Source organism: Microtus pennsylvanicus, chromosome 9 (genome assembly GCF_037038515.1).
Source record: "Microtus pennsylvanicus isolate mMicPen1 chromosome 9, mMicPen1.hap1, whole genome shotgun sequence".
NCBI lineage: Eukaryota > Metazoa > Chordata > Mammalia > Rodentia > Cricetidae > Microtus > Microtus pennsylvanicus.
In genome coordinates, this window is record NC_134587.1 from 79,742,149 (window position 1) to 79,763,128 (window position 20,980).

At 38.3% G+C, this 20,980-nt stretch overlaps 1 protein-coding gene across 2 annotated transcripts in view; it reads left to right on the forward strand.

Annotated features, from left to right (window-relative positions):
- Tusc3 (tumor suppressor candidate 3) overlaps positions 1 to 20,980 on the forward strand; it is a 146,979-nt gene that overhangs the window by 98,169 nt on the left and 27,830 nt on the right. The window contains exon 6 of one of the 2 annotated variants that reach the window (XM_075986549.1): positions 4,269 to 4,358. The exons of the other annotated variant lie outside the window; for it this stretch is intronic. Within the exon in view, the coding sequence (XP_075842664.1) occupies positions 4,269 to 4,358 (90 nt within the window). The remainder of the gene's footprint in view (positions 1 to 4,268; positions 4,359 to 20,980) is intronic. 2 annotated transcript variants of the gene reach the window in all.

Genomic DNA, 20,980 nt, shown 5'->3' on the forward strand with positions numbered 1-20,980 from the left:
AAGTTCAGAACTGTTTGCTATGTGACGCTAATATAATGAAGGGAATAGCATCCTTTTGCTAAGTCTCACTTGCTCTCTGTGTATTTAAAAAAAAAATAAAATAAACCTGTATTCACAAGTATAAAGAACTTCACCAAGTCAATAAGAGTAGGGCAGGTAACCAAATATTTAAAGAAGACGAAAGACTAGCACTGTGTTCTTGTTCGTTGTGATGGTTCATAGAGACTGTGTCCTCATGAATCACGCGTTTTCTGAATATTATATTTAATAAAAGTCTCACTTATATTAATGGAACCCCCCCCCCAAAATATCCACATTAAGGAGTATACTGAGATGGTGATATTTTAGCAGTTAAGGCCAAAGAGAAAAACATGACACATTTAAAGGCTGGTTGGGATAAACTTAGCAAGCCATGAATTTTAGAAGATTGTTCATTCAGGATTTTCTTGTGTCCTGTGAAAATTGCCCGAACTTTGTGAGTCCTAGATTTCCGGAAGTATGTCTGTCACTGCCTCAGCTGGCTCAGCAGAGCATGCTTTCCTTAAGGGTCCTTTATGTTTCTTATTCCAGTTTCTGGACCTGAGTATATAATTAACTAAAGGAAATTTGCAAAATTTAAGTAACCTACCATAGATTGTGTTGTTGCTTAATCTATATTTAAGAAAATTTGGTCATTTTCTCTTGAGCACGAGCAAAATGTGTTTATATTTGTATCTATTGCTATGTTAATATTTTACAGTATCATGGTGTCAGTATCATAATTTAGCAGTAATTCTTTATTTTCAAATATTGGCTAAACTCTATAACATGGAAATCTTAGGAAAAATTCTATATTTGTTTTATTGAATGTAGTTCACATGCCACAAAAATGGTTTTGATCTGGCACTCAAATGCACAGCTGACAATGATTATGCATTTTTGTTATGATTGCAAATGAAGATTTGGGGTTTTTTTGAAGATTTGTTTTTACCTGATGTAAATTCCCAGACTCCCTTGTAGCACCCTGTTTGATAGATGAACCTCCTGTGTCTTGGACTACTGTCAACACTGAACAAATTCAACTCCTACGTGAGGCTCACACCTCTTGTTCATGTGCTAGATTGTCCCCCTTCTTACTTATCAATAGTAGTACTCTAACAACCCTCACTTCCTTCAGTATCATTGTAAAATCTTCTCTTTGTAACTAATTCTCTAGCAGTGCAGCCGGCCGGAGTATAATAATAGCTTCCTTTCTAAAATCCTATGATGGGCTGTTGATAGGCCCAGAGGATGTAGGTCTTGTGCATGCAGCCATGCTCTTGTGTTCATTGGTACAACATCCTGTCGTGTCCAGCACACAGCTGTTCACAGCACTCCTTCCTGTCCTTGAGCTCTTGTGTTCTTTCTGACCCCTTTATGGTGATGTGTCCTGAGTATTGGAGAGGTGATTGATATAAATGTCCCAGGTAAATACCTTCTACTTCCATGTTGAGACTTGTCAGGTTGTTTTATATTTGATCCCCCCCTCCCCACTATGATGTTTGCAGACCACTATGACCTCATTTTTTAAAATACTGTGTTTGCCTGCTATTTATGTAGCATTTCCCAACTACATCAGACCTCTGGGTTCCTGTTGATCGAGTTTTTCTGTCCCACAGCCACTCTCAAATAATTACTCAGAGGCTTAATATTGATTACAAGTGTTCGGTCATTAGCTCAGACTTATTACTAACTAGCTCTCGTATTTTAAATTAATCCATATTTTTTAATTGTGCTCTGCCAAGTAATGATACATTTATTAGCATAGTACATCTATCGCATTCTCCCTCTGCATCTGCTGGCTGCTCCTTTGACTCTTCCCTTCTCCCAGAGTTCTCTCTTTCTGGCTGTCCTATACTTCCTGCCTTGCTGTTGGCCTATTATTGTTTTATTAACCAATGAGAGTAATACATATTCACAGCATACAGAAGGATTATTCCACAGCAGGTTCCAACGTCTGTGATGACTTGTATTTCTGAGTCACCTTCTGGGGTTCTTCTTAGACTTTATTTTAATCTCACCGTACCTTGTGTTTTTGAGAAATTCAATTTCTTCTCATAGTCATCTCTAGTCATCTTTTCCTTTACTTCTGCTGTTATATAATGTGTAGTGCATTTGGAAATGAATTTTCTAAAGATTTGATTTTATGTGTATATGTGAGTGCCTGTTGATCTTAGCTGCAGAGCCATTGTTTCAGCTCCTCAAAATGGGCATATTGTATTTACTCTTTTAAACTGAATTCCAAGTTTTTCTTTCTCCTTATTTACTCTTGCATGCCTAAACCTCATTCTGAGTATCTCTACATAGCTCTTTAAATTACCCTATTGCTCTAGTCAGAAACCAGTAACCTACCCATACATTTTGTTCATGGTAATCCTAGACCCCAGGAGGTGGAAACTGTAGCTCACAAGTCAGATTGGACCACGCAGTTATTTTCATGCAAACAGAGCTTATACATCGACTACGAGACTCTGCCTCAAAGATAAAGAAGAAGCCAGATACCTGGGTTCTTAGTTTTAGCTTTGAGTATGTTTTCTATCATGTCAATAAACTGTCAAGGCCCACTGTTTCCACCTCTTATATGATTGTCCTTCTGTCAGGTCTTATCAGTACCATGGGGAGAGGCCACTATTATTTCTTCCTACTAATTTCTCGAAACTGTTCTCCATAGTGCAAGTACTGTCTCTTCATGAAGTCTAACCTTGGCCATGTCTGGAAGTAGGATTAACAAAGCAGTCAGTACAAGAAGGCAAGGTGCATCAGGGTAGTTTCACTTGCAGATTTAGTTCTTTTGAAGGCCTTGCCCCAAACCAGTAGGATTCTGGTATCTTTGGCTGTCTATGACAGTAGCAGAGGTCAGCCATTCTACTCTAAATGTGTTTTTCACTACTATATCTCTGTGGGATTTCTAAATACCTTTCACCTGAACTGTATGTCTTTAGCACAAAATTTTAACTCACCAGTCTCTCTAATCACTGGCACTAATATGTGAATTAAATATAGAATTTATTTTCCTCACATAATTTCATCATAAACTGTAGTTTTAGATGGTTAAATATGTTTTCTACCTATAGTAGAACTGGTATTCTAATATACAGTCTTAAGTTTTGTACAAATATTTATAAATATCTGGCTTCAGAAAATGTCTTACTCAACTCTGCCCATGTCAGTTCTGGCTTCTAAGAAGACCAAATTAATTTCAGAGTTACTTTCAGCAAGGCGAATAGAAGATAGAGTTAACATCTCTAAACTAGTTTTCCATTTTCTGTTGAAACTCTGGTTCAAAAAGCAGTTATCGCACATAATCATCTTAGTTCTCTGAGTTTTTCTGTCCTCTAAAGATGTGCCACATCCTGCTCTTCTTCGTGTCCTCTTTTTAAAAACAAAACAAAAAACGAACAAACCGCACAAACCTGGCTAGTTGTTTATTGCTATATTTAACCTCATCGAGACAGGTCAGTTCCAGAGATGGCCGCTGAACTGCAGAGTGATAGGTCAGATCACAGGGCCAAAGGGAACATTCTGACCCCAGGCACACATTTTGTTCTAGAGGTGTTTTTGAGTTTATGAATTTTTAAAATAGTATTTTGGTATTAGTCACATACCTATAAATTATCATGACCAATCTGTTACTTCTTGTTCATTAACCGCCCCCCCCCAATAACGCTTTGTTACTGTCAAGAATATATTCCAAATAAACGTTTCTGGCATAGAGCCAACAGGTATAAAAATAATCTCTAGGAGTTCTTCTTGAATGTATGTTTTCATAGCTTCTTCCATCTGTACAGATTTAGATTTGTTGTGGGCACTTTGCCAAAAGCAGCTAAGTAGTAGTGGGGGTGGAGCTATGGTAACCCAAAAACATCAGCTTTGGACAGCCCCCCAGCCAGCATGCAACGGAAGTTTAGGAGATGGAGAGGCTCATGCTCTTTATCTCTGCCTCCTGTCTCAGCTGTTCTTTGGACTGGCAGCTTCACAAGGGCTCTCAGGTTGTCACTCTGCCAGGGGCATAACATGTTCTGTCATTTAGCCATCACCGTATCTCTCGGGGAAAATTAGTCAGGTTCATAGCTGTGGAATTGAAGATGCAGAAAGTAATTCTCAGAATCTTATAGTAAATGATTTTTTTTTTACTGTGTGTGCTGAAACATGATTCTTAAATGGTAGTTTAATGGTGAGTGTTACTTTTTAAATGCATTATTCTGCCATTCCCTGGCTTATGTATTGAAATATTGTACCCTGGTTTTCAGTGTATAGTCTTTGCTATGACGTCTGGCCAGATGTGGAATCATATCCGTGGACCTCCATATGCTCATAAGAACCCACACAATGGACAAGTGGTAAGTTTGTTTTCTATCAATCGATACTATAAACAAGATCCCTCTTAAATGAAGCTATGATTATCCTCAAGTAAGAGCAGGTTTTCTTCATAAAACCACACATTTTTTCATTTACTACTTCGGCCCCATATACACACACATGCATAAACATATAATATGTATTACGTAGTATAAAGACTTTTTTGATGTTATCATCCTAAACATTACTGTCTCCACTCCAGAATGCACACATATACTTACAGTATTCTACAGGTTTGCAAATTACTGTGACAGCAACATGAAATACAACATAAGAAAAATTAAACAAGTATCTAGTGTCCCATTAGTAATAAGTTTAACCTTCAGAAGTTAATTTAAATATCATTAAGAATTCTGACATCATATTAGAGTATTAAGAAACCTTTACTACTTAAAAGTAGAGTTGAAAACCTTGTAAAAACTTATGAATTATTAAAAATAAGTAGTGGAATTTATATAAGTAATAGCTTACAAATTCATATGACTTGGCCTGTTAGATTCCCTTTATTTAGATGGGAAGGAAATACTGTAATAGATTTACATATCCACTTTCCCCCCCTGCACGTTTAATATTGTTTCTGAGTTTTAAAAATATTTAGAGATATGCTTTATTTTCTCATTTTCTTTTTTGTCCTTTTGGAAAAATAGAAGGATTTTTACTGGATTACATAGGGATGCCATTCAGGTCAGCAGACTGCTATCAGTTATCTCCTCATCCCACCCATTCCTGTGATCAGTTATCTTTCCACAGCGCTCACTCTTGATCTCATGAGTAAACGTTTCAATGTGGAGCCAGTTATGGTTCCTGTTGTACTGCTGTCACCAGAGCACCCAGCAGAAGCATCTCAAGGAAGACATATATGTACTTTGGCTCACAATCTGAGGGTATGCTAATCCATGAGAGCAGGAACATCAGGCAGAGTCTGTGTGCACTACAGCAGACCTGGAAACAGAGAAAGTAGGCCCTAGAGTAGGGGCACTTGGACCTCTCAAAGGTCCTTGTGACCTTATTTCTTGTGACCTGATGTCTTCCAGCAAACCACTCACATGTTAAAAATCAATAGCCTCTCAAGAGACTGCCACTAATTGGGAAATACATGCTCAAAGCATGAGTCTATGGCAGACATCTAAGCATGGTGCTCATCCTCTGCCATGCAGAGTCTTATGATTGTCTCTAAACATAAGATGCATTCATTCAATACCAGCAGTCCCTGGTGGTTTACTTCCTGGACTATTTAGAAGTACCACGTTTCTACGAACATTCAAGAAAATCTCTTAGATGTGTGCCCCAGCCAAATTTAAAAACATAAAAAAAGTAAAATACAATGTCTCAGAGTAAATTTTCCAATTCCAAATGGGAGAATTTAAACAACTGAAAACTAGCAGGCTAACATTAAATCTGTCCGTCAAGCCATGTGAAGTGTCACTAGCTTGGGCATCCTCAGATTTATGGCCCTATTGCTTTCAGTTCATGTGTGTTTTTTTCTCTTGGGCCATCCACTTTGGCTGGCTTCTCATATGTCTGGCATCTCTGCCATGCTGCGTTCTCCGTTCTGTCTTGGGCTCACATCTCCGTGCACTGATTCATGAAGGACTTTTCCACCTGGAATGTCGTCAGCTTATCTCGGAAACCTAGGTGCAAACCTCCCAGTCCTGTAAATCCTGTACAGCAAAACCAACATACATAAACAATGCCAGGTTCTGTTCCCATCTGCACAAGTATCTAGGCTTCCTTGGGCCCTAGTTTTTATGTCCTCTCTGTGCTTATGCGGCGTAGCAGGAAGACACTTGCCTGAGTGGCCCTGATAGTAGAGCAGCCCGCTGTCCTTCTTTATGAAGAAAGTCTTTGAAATGGATTTTTCATTTTATACCCTGGCTTTTTCAGTGGATGGAGTTTTGCCTTCAGGATGCTTTTCTTCCTGCCCTATTGTAGACAGCATAGTTTCTCCTTACTGATGTTACTTTTACTCTTTAAAGATTACAGATGCTTTCTTAAATTTTAATTTATTTATTTTTCATTCTGACCACAGCTTACCTTCCCTCCCCTCTTCTGTATTCACTTTAAAAGGGGCAAACCTCCCATGGGTACCAGCAAAGCATGGCATATCAAACTGTCTCATGATCAAGTGCCTCCCCTCTGTATTCAGGCTGGGCAAGGCAATCTAGCATGAGAAATAGATGCACAAGAGCCAGTCAAAGCACCTAGGATAGCTCCTGCTCCCTTTGCCGGGAGTCCCACGTATATATAGATCAAGCTACACCACTGACACGTGTATGCACAGGACCTAAGTGGTTCCCTAAGGGATCCCTGCTTGTTGGTTCACACTCTGAATTCCCATGAGGTAGTCTAGCCATTTCTGTGAGGTTTTCTATGCTGTCCTTTCTCCCTCTTCTCAGCTGGACTCTTCTAGTTTGGTCCAGTGTTTGGCTTTGAGTCTCTGAATCTGCCTCCAATCAGTTGCTGGATGAAGGCTCCCTGCTGACATTTATGGTGGTCACCAATCTGATCACAGGGGATGGCCAGTTCAGATCATGCCTCCTTTGCTGCCAGGAGTCATAGTTGGGGCCATCCTTGTAGACTCTTGGGAGTTTCCCTTACATCGGGTTTACAGATGCTTTATTTCCTGTACTATTTTGCCTCTGATATAAAATGCACTCCTATCAGATTTTATGTATCTTACATTTCTCTGCTCCGATTTTTTGCTCCCAGGTTTTTGTTTTGCTTTTAAATAACCATTCTAAAGCTTGAGCGCTGCAAGTCCATTTGTCTGCTACTTTAGAATTTATTCCCACACAAATTTCATAGGCAAATTTTTGGACAAAATGTAACATATTGGCCTCCAGTCCAGATCGTGATGGAATCTGCTCTCACCTGGAACCTCAGGAACAGTTACAGTCTATGTTTGATCAGTGTTCTGGTGTTCTGAAATCTAGTGTCTTCTGTTTAGTTGAGGTAAAACTCAGTGTTTTATGAGTTCCTTTATCTTAATGTCTTCAGATTGCCACATTCTTACTGATGTGCTCCAAGAGCCTAGAGTCATGTGGTCAGTACAACCAGAGAAACGACACATTCTTGGTACTAATTTCATATATCAGTTACTTCTGTGTTGCTCAGACCAAAATGCCTAATAAGTGGCTTTTCTTTTTTTTTTAAGAAAAGTTTTGCAATCGACCATTAACATGAATAAATTCATCTTAGTGAGTTTCCATTGTGTAACTATTAGAACTGTGATTGGGTGCTCTCTACACTCACCAAAATAAGTAGGACTGATAACCAGGTAAGATGTTAGCGCTTGTGTCTGGAAGGTTGAAATTAGGTAGCAATACCGATCACACTCATACTCCATGGCCATGTGTTTTTAAACCGTAGCTTTACACACATGTGTATGACTTTAAGATGTACAATAATAATAATAAACTCCATTCTTAATTCCCTTAACAACCACTGAACAGTCTCGCAGAAAAATGAATAAGGAAACCACAGGATGAGAGAGTAGGGCTTTTACATGTAACAATAAAGTCACGTCTCTACCACGTAAAATAAGGCTAACACAGAGATGTATCCGTGTTTAGATTTTAGTTATTGATGCTCAAAAGCTAATGTGTGTTAGTCCTTAGAAGAGCAGTTGCTTCCATGCTGGGCGGAGGAACTACAGGAAGTCTTCTAGCGGCTTCTGCTGCATATTTTAATCTGCGTAACACATAGTGAGAATACATCTAAGTATAAATTTACAAATTATGAACTTTTCTTTTGCATACCATGCTACAAGTGTCCTTTAAAAACATTGATTACAAGGAGAGGGGTGGTGCACACCTTTAATCCCAGCACTTGGGAGGCAGAGGCAGGCGGGTCTCTGTGAGTTCAAGACCAGCCTGGTCTATGGAGCAAGTTCTAGGACAGGCTTCAAAGCTACAGAGAAACCCTATCTCAAAAAATAAATAAATAAATAAATAAACTTTAGAGAAATGTTTTAAAATGTGTGGATTGCAAACTTATCAAAATTTAATTGGTGTTTTCAACAGTGTACTTCTATCTGTTATTCCATGGAGTATTTTGAGTTCACATGCCATGTCTTGTGCTGTCTTCCTGCTTTCATAGGCTGCTGTATTTGTGACACTAGGAACTCATACATTAGCCTTCTAGAAGATCCCAGCATAAACAGCACAGTCTTTCCATGTAGCACCACTAAGGGATGTTTCAGAATCATACACTGACCATTGATGCTAGGTATTCCACAGTTGGTAACTCTGGAATCTGAAATAGTAGGTGACCATCATCAGGGTGTAACTTTTCCTCAGTGTGTGGAACCCTGGGAACAGGTGAAGCACTATATGCTGGACTTCACTGTCCTGGCAGAAATCATTTCGTGAACATATGTCTAGACTGTAGACGTCAAGTCTTGCAGCCTAGCCTGGTTTTTTGAATGATCAGGTGTATTTGTGGCTGTTATAACTGCAATGGCAGCTCTCATGCCAGCTAGCTTAAGGACACGCCATCGCTCAATGTCCCATAATACAAACTGTAGCCATATATAGGAAAATGACCAATTCTACACTCACTGTGTGATTGTTAAACGGAAAAGTTCCCTGTCGGTCTGAGAAAGTATGGTGCTTGACTTTTTTAAAAGCAGTATAGACCTGCTGAACAGCAGAGCTATGGAACAAGGAGGGAAAGATGCAACAGACGATGCCAGACCCTCACCAGAGACTGGCCTGCATAAGGTTCATTCTCGGTGCAATGAAGGAGGGAGTAACCGGACAAGCTAGAGGCCCCCAGGAAAGTCTGTGGGGAGCAGCTGTGCACACACGTTTAACAGTGCCGGAGTGACTTAGTGGAAAATAGTTCACATTGGAGGTGAAGACAACAGAATTGTTAAGTGGCCGAGCTACAAAGGAAGCATAGCTGAAAATGTTCTCCTGCCAGGTTAATTCTTCCTGTGAGCCACTGGCTCTTGGTGCCTGTGTGCGAGCCGTCCCTCAGGTGTGGTTGGAGCCCTTTGGGAGCGGTGCTAGTTCTCGTGTCAGTCATTTGTTGTGTGCTTGTCCCCTGCTAAAACATTGTTTCCTGGCACTGCTGAACTTCATCAGAAGAAATCCAAGCAAACAGAGGAACAGGTTCTGGGGGCAGTGAGGGACTGGGGTTGCACATGTCAGTCGCTTCATAAACAATGCTTCCTTCAGCCCTTCAGATTCCAAATAAAAGCGAATAGGATAAGAAAAAAATAGAGCTTCATCTTATTAAGTTAGTATGCTCTGAAAAAACTAGCTAAATAATACTTAAAAGTATCTATCATGATGAGTTCTTTGCTTTAAAGAAACTATCGTGTCTTATAAATAATCCTACAGAGAAAAGTATTGTAGGTGTATACACGATCTATCTCTATTCTAATTTTATTTATTACACATATCAGTGTTTTATGCAGATGGAAAGTTTCTTCTCTTATGGAACTTTTATCATTGATAGTTTGTAGGATTTCTGTTTGAACTCCGCTCTTCATAATCGGTGTCCAGTCCTCTAAGCTCTGCCTTCCCGTTTCCCTTGCACTCACCAGTGCAAATTTGTAGAGACACTGGTAATAACTGCTTGTGATTTGGGGCCATCAGTAGAGTATATTATACATGCTGTCTTGCTGCAGGAGGAACTTACAGTCACAAAATTGAGGCTGTCATGGCTTTACAAATAAACTTGCATTGGAAATATTGTTAAGCCTTTCTCAGGAGAATCATAAGTCTCCAAGGTGGGCAAGCTGAGCCTGGGTAACAACCATCTGAAAAGAACTATACTGCTGTGCTTAAGAAGTAATTTTGACAATATCATCAGCCCATATGGGCAGACTTGCAGTCTCCAATCTCTGTTTTAGTTGTCCATAGTATAACCGGGGGCCTGGACCTGAAAGAGATGTATTGATAGTTTGTGTGTAAGCCCATATATGCCGGTAAAACTGTCAGTTTAAGGCTGGTTTTCTGTGTGCATTAGCCAGGACCAGTCAAGTGCTATTATTAGTTTTTGTTGTTGTTTGTTTGTAAATCTCTATATGTGTGGAGTGGTTTCTCACTGAAACACACACACACATGCATGTGCACACACACATGATAAAGCAGTATGTAATATAAAGTAAGTACGTGTAATTGATAGATGACGTGTCAGTTCTGAACATCATATTCTGTCTTTAATCACATAAGCTTCAAACTAGTCTAGCTAGAGTGGACAAAACAAGCTTAATAAAAATAAAATCATATTTGCGATTTGTTTTGACTTTTTCATTTGATTTCAATGCTTTATACATAAAAGCTATCTGTAGTACAGTGTTTTTCTCCATATTACGACATATTAATTGTGAAATAACACTACTTTAAAAAGCTGAAACTATTAACAAAGTTCTAGTTCAATGTAAATGATATGAGGAATGTAAGAGAATTAATAGTGCAGGAGGAGAGTGCTGAGCTGATTGCGAGTTTGTTTGTCACTGTTAAGATGCTCTGTAATTGCACAAGTCAAGCACTAATGATCCACTTAACAGCATGAAAGCATCACGGAAGTGATCATTACTGTGTAGCTAAAGGGAAACTATACAACTCATAGTTATATGGGGCACAAAACCTTTCTGTTGATAGTCATCTTAAAGAAAAATGCATAAAAGCAGTAAAGTTTATATTTAGGTTATTGCTCCCACTGTAAACGAATATATTGTTCCTTTTATGATTTAGATGTTAGTGTGATGGAGGAAGGTCATTGGTTAAATAAAAAGAAACTGCTTGGCCCTCATTGGTTAGAAGATAGGTGGGAGGAGTAAACAGAACAGAACGCTGGGAGGAAGAGGAAGTGAGCTCAGACTCCACAGCTCTCCTCTCGGAAGCAGACGCCTCAGGGAGACGCCATGCTCCGCTCTCCCAAGCAGACGCACATGATGAAGCAAGCCGCCAGGTCAGACATGCTGAATCTTTCCCGGTAAGACCAGAGCTACACAGTTTATTAGAGATGGGTTGATCGAGATATCAGAATTAGCCAGTAAGGGCCAGAGCTAATGGGCCAAGCAGTGTTTAAATGAATACAGATTGTGTGTAATTATTTTGGGTAAAGCTAGCTGTGAAGGCGGCCAGGTGCCAGGATGCAGCCCCGCTGCTCCTATTACTACATTAGTGGGCTGGAGAGGTGACTCTGAGGTTAAGAGCATTGCCTGCTCTTCCAAAGGTCCTGAGTTCAATTCACAGCAACCACATGGTGGCTCACAACCATCTGTAATGGGATCTGATGCTCTCTGCTGGCCTGCAGGCATATACTCAGACAGAATATTGTGTACATAATAAATAAATAAATATTTTTTAAAAAAAGATTTAGATGTCAGCTATTGCCTAGGACTGCTGCTGTTGGTCATATGTAATCCAGGTTTTGTCACTGCTTTGCAATTGAGTTATGAATATTCCTCGTGTTCTGCCCATATGTCTATTGCCATGCACAAAACTCAAGTCCAAATGGATTAAAGACCCTAATATAAATCTGATCACACTGAATCTGATAGAAGAGAAAGTGGGAAGTAGCCTTCAATGCATGGGCACGGGAGATCACTTCCTAAACATAACCCCAGTAGCACAGGCACTAAGAGCAACAATAAATAAATGGGACCTCCTGAAACTGAGACGCTTCTATAAAGCAAAGGACTTGGTCAACAAGACAAAACGACAGCCTGCAGAGTAGGAAAGGATCCTCACCAACCCCATGTCAGACAAAGCATCTTCAACAAATGGTGCTGGCATAACTGGATGTCAACATTAGAAGAATGAATATAGGTCCATGTCTATCGCCATTCATCACTTTCATGCCTCAGGTTATACTCATGGTAGATCTCTGAGGGTCTTATTAGTTGTATAATGCCATCTCCAATTATAAGTTGGAGTTTGTATGTACTGAAACTACTGTTGTGATATTTTGAGTAGAGATGTTTACCAGTGCTGTTCGGTATCATCTACAACAAAAATGTTGATCTTACATTTATTAAAAAACAATAGAGCCCAGAAAGTTCAATATAATTAATGTACAAAAGATGGGCAGAACATTTATATTAGGGATTAGAACCAGGTTTCTTTCTGGCCTGGTTGATTCATCCCGTTACTTTTCAGTGCAGTGAACATTTCTTGAGAGGGCACTAATGTCAGACGTTATGTTTGGTACAGCTTCACTGTGACACCTCATAAACCAGAAAGGAATTGCGTACGGTTCTTTGGGTCAGCAGAGAGTCTCATCTGTAGAAGCTTGCTTCTTACTATGCTGCAGGGTTGTTATGTCAACTCCATGTCTGTCTGATCTTTTGCACATATTTCCCTATATTGCCTGTTACTTTTGACTTCATTGCCTCCCTACCTGGCCTTGGCATATAATTTGAAATCTAGGAAAAGCATTTTAAATGTGTATCATTAAATTTAAGAATAAGACCTATAAATTTCACTAATTGACATTAATCTATGAATGCTACCAAATATAATACCATTTGACATTTCATAATAGTAATGAAATCTGAAGTAAATAAACATTCAAAACCAGTCACTTTAGTATTCGTATTATCTATGTTACTTCTGTATACATCAAAATGAAAACTTAGAGTAAGTTTTAAATATTTGCTATAATATAATTTTAGTGTTTTATATGCCTTAGGACTTCTGTAAACTTTAACCTCATATTATATGCTACACATGTTATCAAAACAAAAATATTTGTTAACTGCCTTCTATTCAAATAACTATGAAAAGCAACACAATTTGCTTATCCTATAGGCTTGGTTTATATATGATTAGAATTTCAAAATAATGCTACTGTGGGAATAAATAGGTATGCATTGGGAAAAATTCACATTTAAAGAATACTTGACAAAATTCATGTGTCAATAGATTTCTCTCAGCTTCTGTCATCCCACCACTTGCTCCCTTCTTCCTTCCAGTGTTAAACCATTATTATCATTATGTTCAAATAACTAAGTAATTTAGAATCCATGGAGATAGAAGAATAAGTCAATATATTGTATTTAATTTAATTCTTGTTCACAGTAAACACGTAACATGTTTTATTTCCTTATTGCTGTGGTTTTATAATGGCTTTCCTCTTTCCTTCATTCCCTGAGCTCTTCTTTTTCTAACACATTTCACATACAACTTTTTTGTGAAAGGTATTTGTTTTTCTTGAGAGAATATTATTCTGAGTGGTATTATCTTGCTTGCTATAACTCTTTAATTTAGCATATATCATTTCATAATCATGTCCATTAATGAAGTAAAAATACCTGATCACTATGCCAGAATACTTCATTGTAATTCTCATGAAGCTGTAATTATTCTCCTCTTGAGTGAAAAATGTGCCAATAGATGCATCCAAAATAACTAGACTAGATATAAAACCTGTGCATTCATAAATTTCCTTGAACTTTGCTTTATTTTTTGATTGATTTTTTTAATTCTTTTAGGAATAATCTGGAAAAGTAATGGCATTACATATATTACAGTTTACTTAGTAGAACATTGACTACACAGACTTTATAGATTATTATTACAAAACTGTTTCTACCTTTGAAACATTAACTATTGATCCTGCATAATCAATTATCTGTCATAGTTTATAATTGTTACATGTCCTAAAACTTCATCCATTTGGAAAGCTTGATATTTAGCTAAGATACTCAGTTCAGACTTAAATGAGGCTTTGTGTCAAACTATAATTAATATGTGACATACCATGTTTAAATGTCTATCTAATACTGATTTCTTCCACATCAATCAACCTATACTTCAAATAAACACCGTTGAAATGTGCAGTCTGCAAAGTCATTGTTTGCAACAGTGAGCCGTGTAGTGGACGACACAGCAAAGCTGCAGTGTGAATGGTGCGAAAAAAAGAACAGTTGCTGTGAAAGAAACATTTTCTTCACTAAATAAAATGGCAGTGTCCTACATCAAGCCTTGTAAAATTCTGTCAGGGGCCAAGAATGTTAGGCAAAATTATGTATTGTCCTTTCCACTGAAAGAATGAAAAGTCATTTTCCCAGTAATAGAAACTTTTCAAATATGAAATAACTGTATATTGTGTAGATATATTAGATTTCAGTTTATATACTTAGTAAATATTAGGTTATGTTTTCAGAATGTAACTATCCATCTTTAAAAATGCATCTCTCCTTCTGTGGGATTGTTTCACACTGTTCTGTTCTTTCTCTAGGACCCATCTGCACTGCAGTCTAGTTGTGCACTCAGATCTCCACACTTTCCTCATCCATAGTCAGTAATTACAAGAAAACAAAATGTTGCCTGAAAATCCTAGGACAAAGATGGTCTCTAGGAACAAGAGTGTCATAAATAATGCAACATGGAAGGTGACTCCAAGTCAGGGATTTCTAGTTATAGTCATGCAGCATTTTTAATAAACTTAGTGTTTTACCATTGCTGAAGGCAACCCATCATTTTAGAACTTAATCTATTAACCAGTAATGAAACTGGAGGACCATATGGTTTCTAGCAAGAAATGCGACGTGTGGCATAAACACAGGAGTCTTAAAGAACATGGAGCTAAGAGCTCACATGTTACATACAAAATATACTGCTGCTTGACTATACTGTTTTTTATGAGAAGTTTTAAGCTAGACTCTTGTTTAAATTCTTATATATAAAATTGTATATTCTATAGGAAATTACATAAATATTTATTATTCTGTAGTTGGGAATGTAAGAAATGTATAACATCTTTTGCAGGTGTTTGGGAGTGAGGGCAGTAGTTGACATTTTAGGACAGATGTAGGAGCATGTCATGAACCTGAGGATGCACTTACTGAGGAAGAAGGGCTGTGTGGCGCTTCAGAGAGAAATGGAATCTTCCCAGAGCTTTGGAACTGGGCTTACGTGGTCTAAAAGGGCATGCCAAGGCAGGCAGCTGATAGGATTTGGAAAAGATTATGACACTCCATTTTGTTTTTCCTGGATACTGTAAGGCAAGGCTCTGGCAGTGAGCTACGTACCAGGTGTGTGGACTGTTGTTCATGTTAAATTGATTTGTACAGATTTCCTGAAGCAAACACTATTGTTATTTCTTTGGCTTATAGTCTTATCTTTGTCAGGCAAAGATTTCCTTAAACAAACTATTCAGTCATGTTGACACAGATGTTCTCAGTTCTCAGTGATAATGCAGGAGGTTTTTGATGGATTTCAGGTTGTCAGAGTTTTTTTCAGACTAACAGCGCCGTTGTGAGAAGAGAAGAACCATTATTGCTGGAGCAGCCGTGTCAGTGTTCTCATGACCACCTAGGGTTCACTTGCTGTACTTGCCTACTTTGGCATTCATCCTTCAGCGTTTCTAAAATACATTTAATAGATGGTAGAAATCTCTATGCTACCAAAAATCAGACTTTATTTACAAAACACATATACAAAGTCCCTTGTTAAGCAGTAATGGTGATCCATCTCTGACATTGAGATGGTAGGTTACTTCCTTCCTCATGAGACAGTCAGCACAGCTATAGAAAGCTCTGTGTTGGAAAGAGTGTGTGTGTGTGTGTGTGTGTGTGTGTGTGTGTGTGTGTGTGTGTACATTTGTGTGTGTGCATGTGTACATGGTCTGAAAGTGAGTGGAGAAATGTGTATAAGGGACAAGAAGGCTTCTGTACCCTAGAACCGGAAACCATCCCCTGAAGTAATCATCTATTAAAGACCTTGTGGCTTCAGAACTATACTTGAAAAAGCTATCAGCAAATTCATAGGTAGCTTTTAGTTAGCCCTACTAAGGGAGTCCTGTGCTTGGTAATTAATTTAGTCAGGGAGAAATAAACCCTCTACTGCTCCTGAAACTGAACACAGTTCTTCAAAACAGGCAACCCTGAGACTTTGCCACCATTATTTAACTAGAACCTCAACATTATGATAAACGAGTTCCCGCATGTAGATTCTCCCAAGTGACTACTATATCTCCATATAGTTGTGGGGCACATTCATAGTAGAGAAGGAAGTGCCTTCTAAACTCTGTGAACCCAGGGTTGTAGAAGAAACACCCCGGGTACTACAACAGGTGATACTAGTACATGTATAACTTTAAAGATTTCGTTGAGCCTAATTCAGTATAGCCTGTAGTGTTTTGGAAAGAGAAGTAAAAGAAACTACACCTTCATTTACCTTTTTCTTGACTAAATGGAAATTTCTACAAATGTCATGTATTTTGGATTATAGTGGAACTATTGATTTTGAATTTTTAGTGTTCTTAATGTATGTGTACTTTATTAGTGATGCTGAAAATAATAGTGTGGGACAACCTTGTATTCAGGCAGTGTTTCCTGTTCCTTCTATGTACCCAGCATCAGCTTTCCACTGACTTGGAGACTTAATAAGTTATAAATGAGCTGGGCGATGGTGGTGCACGCCTTTAATCCCAGCACTCGGGAGGCAGAGGCAGGCGGATCTCTGTGAGTTCGAGACCAGCCTGGTCTACAGAGCTAGTTCCAGGACAGGCTCCAAAGCCACAGAGAAACCCTGTCTGGAAAAACAACAAAAAAAAAAAGGTTATAAATGCTTGGCTGGTAGCTCAGGCTTGTTACTAGCTAACTCTTAAATTAAATTCACCCATATTTCTTTTCTATTTTTTGCCACATCTCTCGTGGTTTCTTGCCTCATTTTCTCTGCATCCTCTTCCTCAGCAGCTGGCTGGGTGGTATCCCCTCTGACTCTACCTTTCTTCCCATCATTCTCCTGGTTTGGTTGTCCCACCTATAATCCCTGCCTGGCTACTGGCCAATCAGCTTTTTATTAAACCAGTCCAAGTGACAAATCTTTACAGTGTACATAAGGATTATTCCACAACGAATGTGTGAATGCATGTATGTGTACACTCAGTGCTGCTGACTTCATGGATGTGGATGTGGTCATGCACACATGAGAACAAGAGGACAGCAGATGGATACAAACCTCGGTCACTCCTCCTTGTTTGAGACAGGGTTTCTTCCCTGCTCATAAACCAGACCAGCTGTCCACAAACTTACTGAGAATCTTGTCTCCACCTCCCATTTCCCTGGAATCTGAATCACTTTGGCTGACGTGATAGACTCTTCTGAGAGTGCTTGAGATTTGAACTTAGGTCTTCAGCTGTAAAGTGTCTTTACCTACAAGAGCTATGTATCTACAGTCTCACACCTTTCGTTCTTATATTATTCAACTTTGCTACAGGATTTGGGTTTGGAAATCTTAAATCACTTGTAATATTAGATCTCCAGGATATTAGTAGGATCAAGTGATTTCTTTAACAAAACATGTTGATCACAAAACAGTTAATTCAAATCAGTTTTTTTTTCTGTGTTATAACACCTGGTGCCTTTCACCCTTTTGTTTCTGGTTTTTTTTTTAAGTCATTATTCTATCTTTTGTTACATAATTTCCTAGGTCTATCTAGAATCCCTGTGTCTTTATTTCAGTTGCATGCTGTTATTTACATTACCACTGATATTTATATTTTCATGACCCATCTCTTCTCAGACAGTTAGAAGGGACCCATTTCCATGCTTCCTTCCCGTGCCCTCCATGAATACAGGGCTGGGAGTGGTGGTCACCCAGTGCAGAGGGAAAGAATGTAGAGATGTGTTTTTGGTGACTCAAGGAGGTGTGTGCCTGAATTGCCTCTTCACCTGTTAAGTTGAATAGAGCTGCATGGTGCTATTGATACTTTTTAATCACATACTTTAAAAATTATGCTTGTACATGCTGTATAGACATAATTATTGCTATAAAAGGGTCTGCTTGATGGTTCAGAAGGGAGTGATACTCAAGACCAAGCCTGAAAACCTAAATTCAATCCTCAGGACCAAAATGGTGGAAGGAGGAGCTCTGCATATTGTCCCATTACCTTAGCATAGGCCATGTTACCTGTATACATGCATGTACACCCCCTCCACATGTACACACTAAGCGTAATTATTGCAATTTTAAACCATTATTAATGAAACCATTTTATTATCTCAGTATAATGAAGCTATTTATAGGGAGAATATAGGAAATATAGTATTCTACTAAATTAATTGGCTATCAAGAAATAATATATGCAATTTTCATAAACCCCTTTCATATCAACTCAATGAAAAATTTTAGGTAGCTATTTTTGGCAATGTTAGAACTAACAGATTTCTTTAAAATAATTCTTACTAGACTGTTGCTAACATGGTCTGGTAGAAAGTTTCTCAGAAGACTGGCTATAAGTGTTCTCAAGCAGAGTTGTTTGTAATATATTAGAAACTAAGCTTTGCTTATCTCAACTGCAGTCACTGCTCCATGCCAGTGGTGTTGCATGAGGGGACATTGACAGCTAATGTGAGAGGAGCTTCTCTTGCTGCTGGGATCACCTCTTTCATACTCTTCAATCTTATTTCTTATTAGGGAAATCCGCCTACAAACTTCACTTCCTATGTTAGGACACAATGGCACTCGTGATCAAGCTTAGATTCAGATGTCTGGTTTCTAAACTCACTGATATCAGAAATGGGTGAATGCCTTAAATTGGAACATGAAGTCTACTGCAATTCTTGTCTGGGTCTCTCACTGCACCCGGTTGTAGTGCAGACATGAGTATTTCCCCTCTTGTATCAGAGCGCCAGTGAATTTTCAGTTGATCATAAGATGACTGTCAGGCATATAGGTATAGCATATGCAAATGATATATTGGCTTATTTTCATCTTCTAGCCTAGTAGTATTGTTCTGATTTTAATAGTAAGTCAGTTATGCATGCAAAAGAAAATCTTATTTCTTAGGAAAAATACCATGCTTTGAAGTGCTGTTCTCAAGAAATGACACAAAAAATTCTTAAATAATCTAACATCTTCTTAGAGTCTGAACTTCTGGTTCTAAATTAGCTACTAAAGAAAACTTTATTTTTAAAAAAATCCTAAAGATTTTCATATTTTGTGTGGATGAGTATTTGGCATACATGTATGTGTGTGCACCACGTACATGCCTGATGCCCACAGAGGTCAAATGAGGGCCTCGGATCCCCTGAAACTGGAGTTGTAGGCAGTTGTAAGCCACCATGTAGCTGCTAGGAATCAAATGTTCCCCACTTCGCGGACAACAAATGCTCTTTTCCACTGAGACAACTCTCCAGCCCTTTCTAATTGTTCTTGATGACTGTGTTCTTCTTCAAGCAGATAATGGAAAATAGTTTCAGCTGTCAGTACAGGCACTTCAAATTATAACATAGGAAAAGTTAGACTGTGTTATCTTTGTTTAAAGAGAATAGACAATTTTTATTGCTCATGTTGAAATGAAGGTTATAATATAAAATATGAATACAATAGTAAATATTACATAACTTCCATTGTGTGGATGAAATACAGCTACACTGTACTCTTAAAAGCACAAGAATAGGACCTGGGTATGACAGTTTTAGTGTTATTGGAAACTAAAGTACTGAGGCACCCTCTGTTCAACTGAACATTGTTTTCTAGTTTATGCAATTTAAATTTTGAAATGAAGGTATGTGGAAGCTTAGGCATTGATTCATGCCCACAGAACAACATAAAAACAGTTAAGATATGTCTTTTCAGGGTGTTGGCTCTATACTTCAATTCTCAAATAATTAGTTTGTTGTGGTTTTAAGTATGTTACGTCCAAAAGCCTAATGCTATTATTTAATAGTATACTTAAAGTATGTTCAGATAGCCTAATTTTGGATGTTATTCTTATTTTTGAGATTCAGTGACTTTCCTAATACCTGTTAAAGTAATGAAATGATAGTTAAATATAAATTACAGGTATTTGGAAAATAAGCATCCTGAGACATTATCAGTGAGCTTTGTAAATATATGTTGAAAATGCAGCTGTTGGTTTCAAGTTGTTGGGCTTTGGTTTCTTCAGTCCTTCAATGATGATTTCAAATATTCTTTTCATCAACTGAATTTATGTAAGAATTTCTAAGATATGTAGATTGTCGTATTTAATTCTATTTTTTTAACTTCTGAAAGTAATAGCTGAACATCAATTATACCAACCCCTCTCAATACTGGGCATGAAAGGATGATACGCTCACAGTGTTAGAGTGGAAAGCTATGATAAGATACCTTCTGAGGTAGCAGAACTGGAACAGCAGCTTTCTACATTTAAGTACAGAACGTGAAGACAGAAATGTGAGAGCTCAGGCCCTTAAGTTTCTATAGAGATTTTGCAAGTGGATAATGATGTTGATGTATATTGACTTTCTAAAGCTGTCCACACACTGGGTAGTGTAATGCTTAGAGGTCAGGAAAGCAGACATCCAAATGCAGGTAGACTGGCAAACTTGGCTTCTCCTGGAGGTTCTGGGGGGAAATTACCAGTACTTTCCCTATTTTCTGATAGTTGTCTGAAGTTCTTGGCATTCTTTGACTTGCTGGTACACTACCGCAATCTCTGCCTCCATCAGCATACCAGTTCTTTGTTTCGCTGTGTCCTTGGCTGTCCCTGACTAGGATACTTGACCATCACCTACACCTGCTTCCAAATCAAATCACATTGCAAGCTATTGCATATCGATGAATTTGGGGCAGTTATTTAACCTATTCTCCAGGCGAGGTAACAGAATAGACATTCCTAAAGAGGGGACAGCCTGTCTGAAAAATAAAAT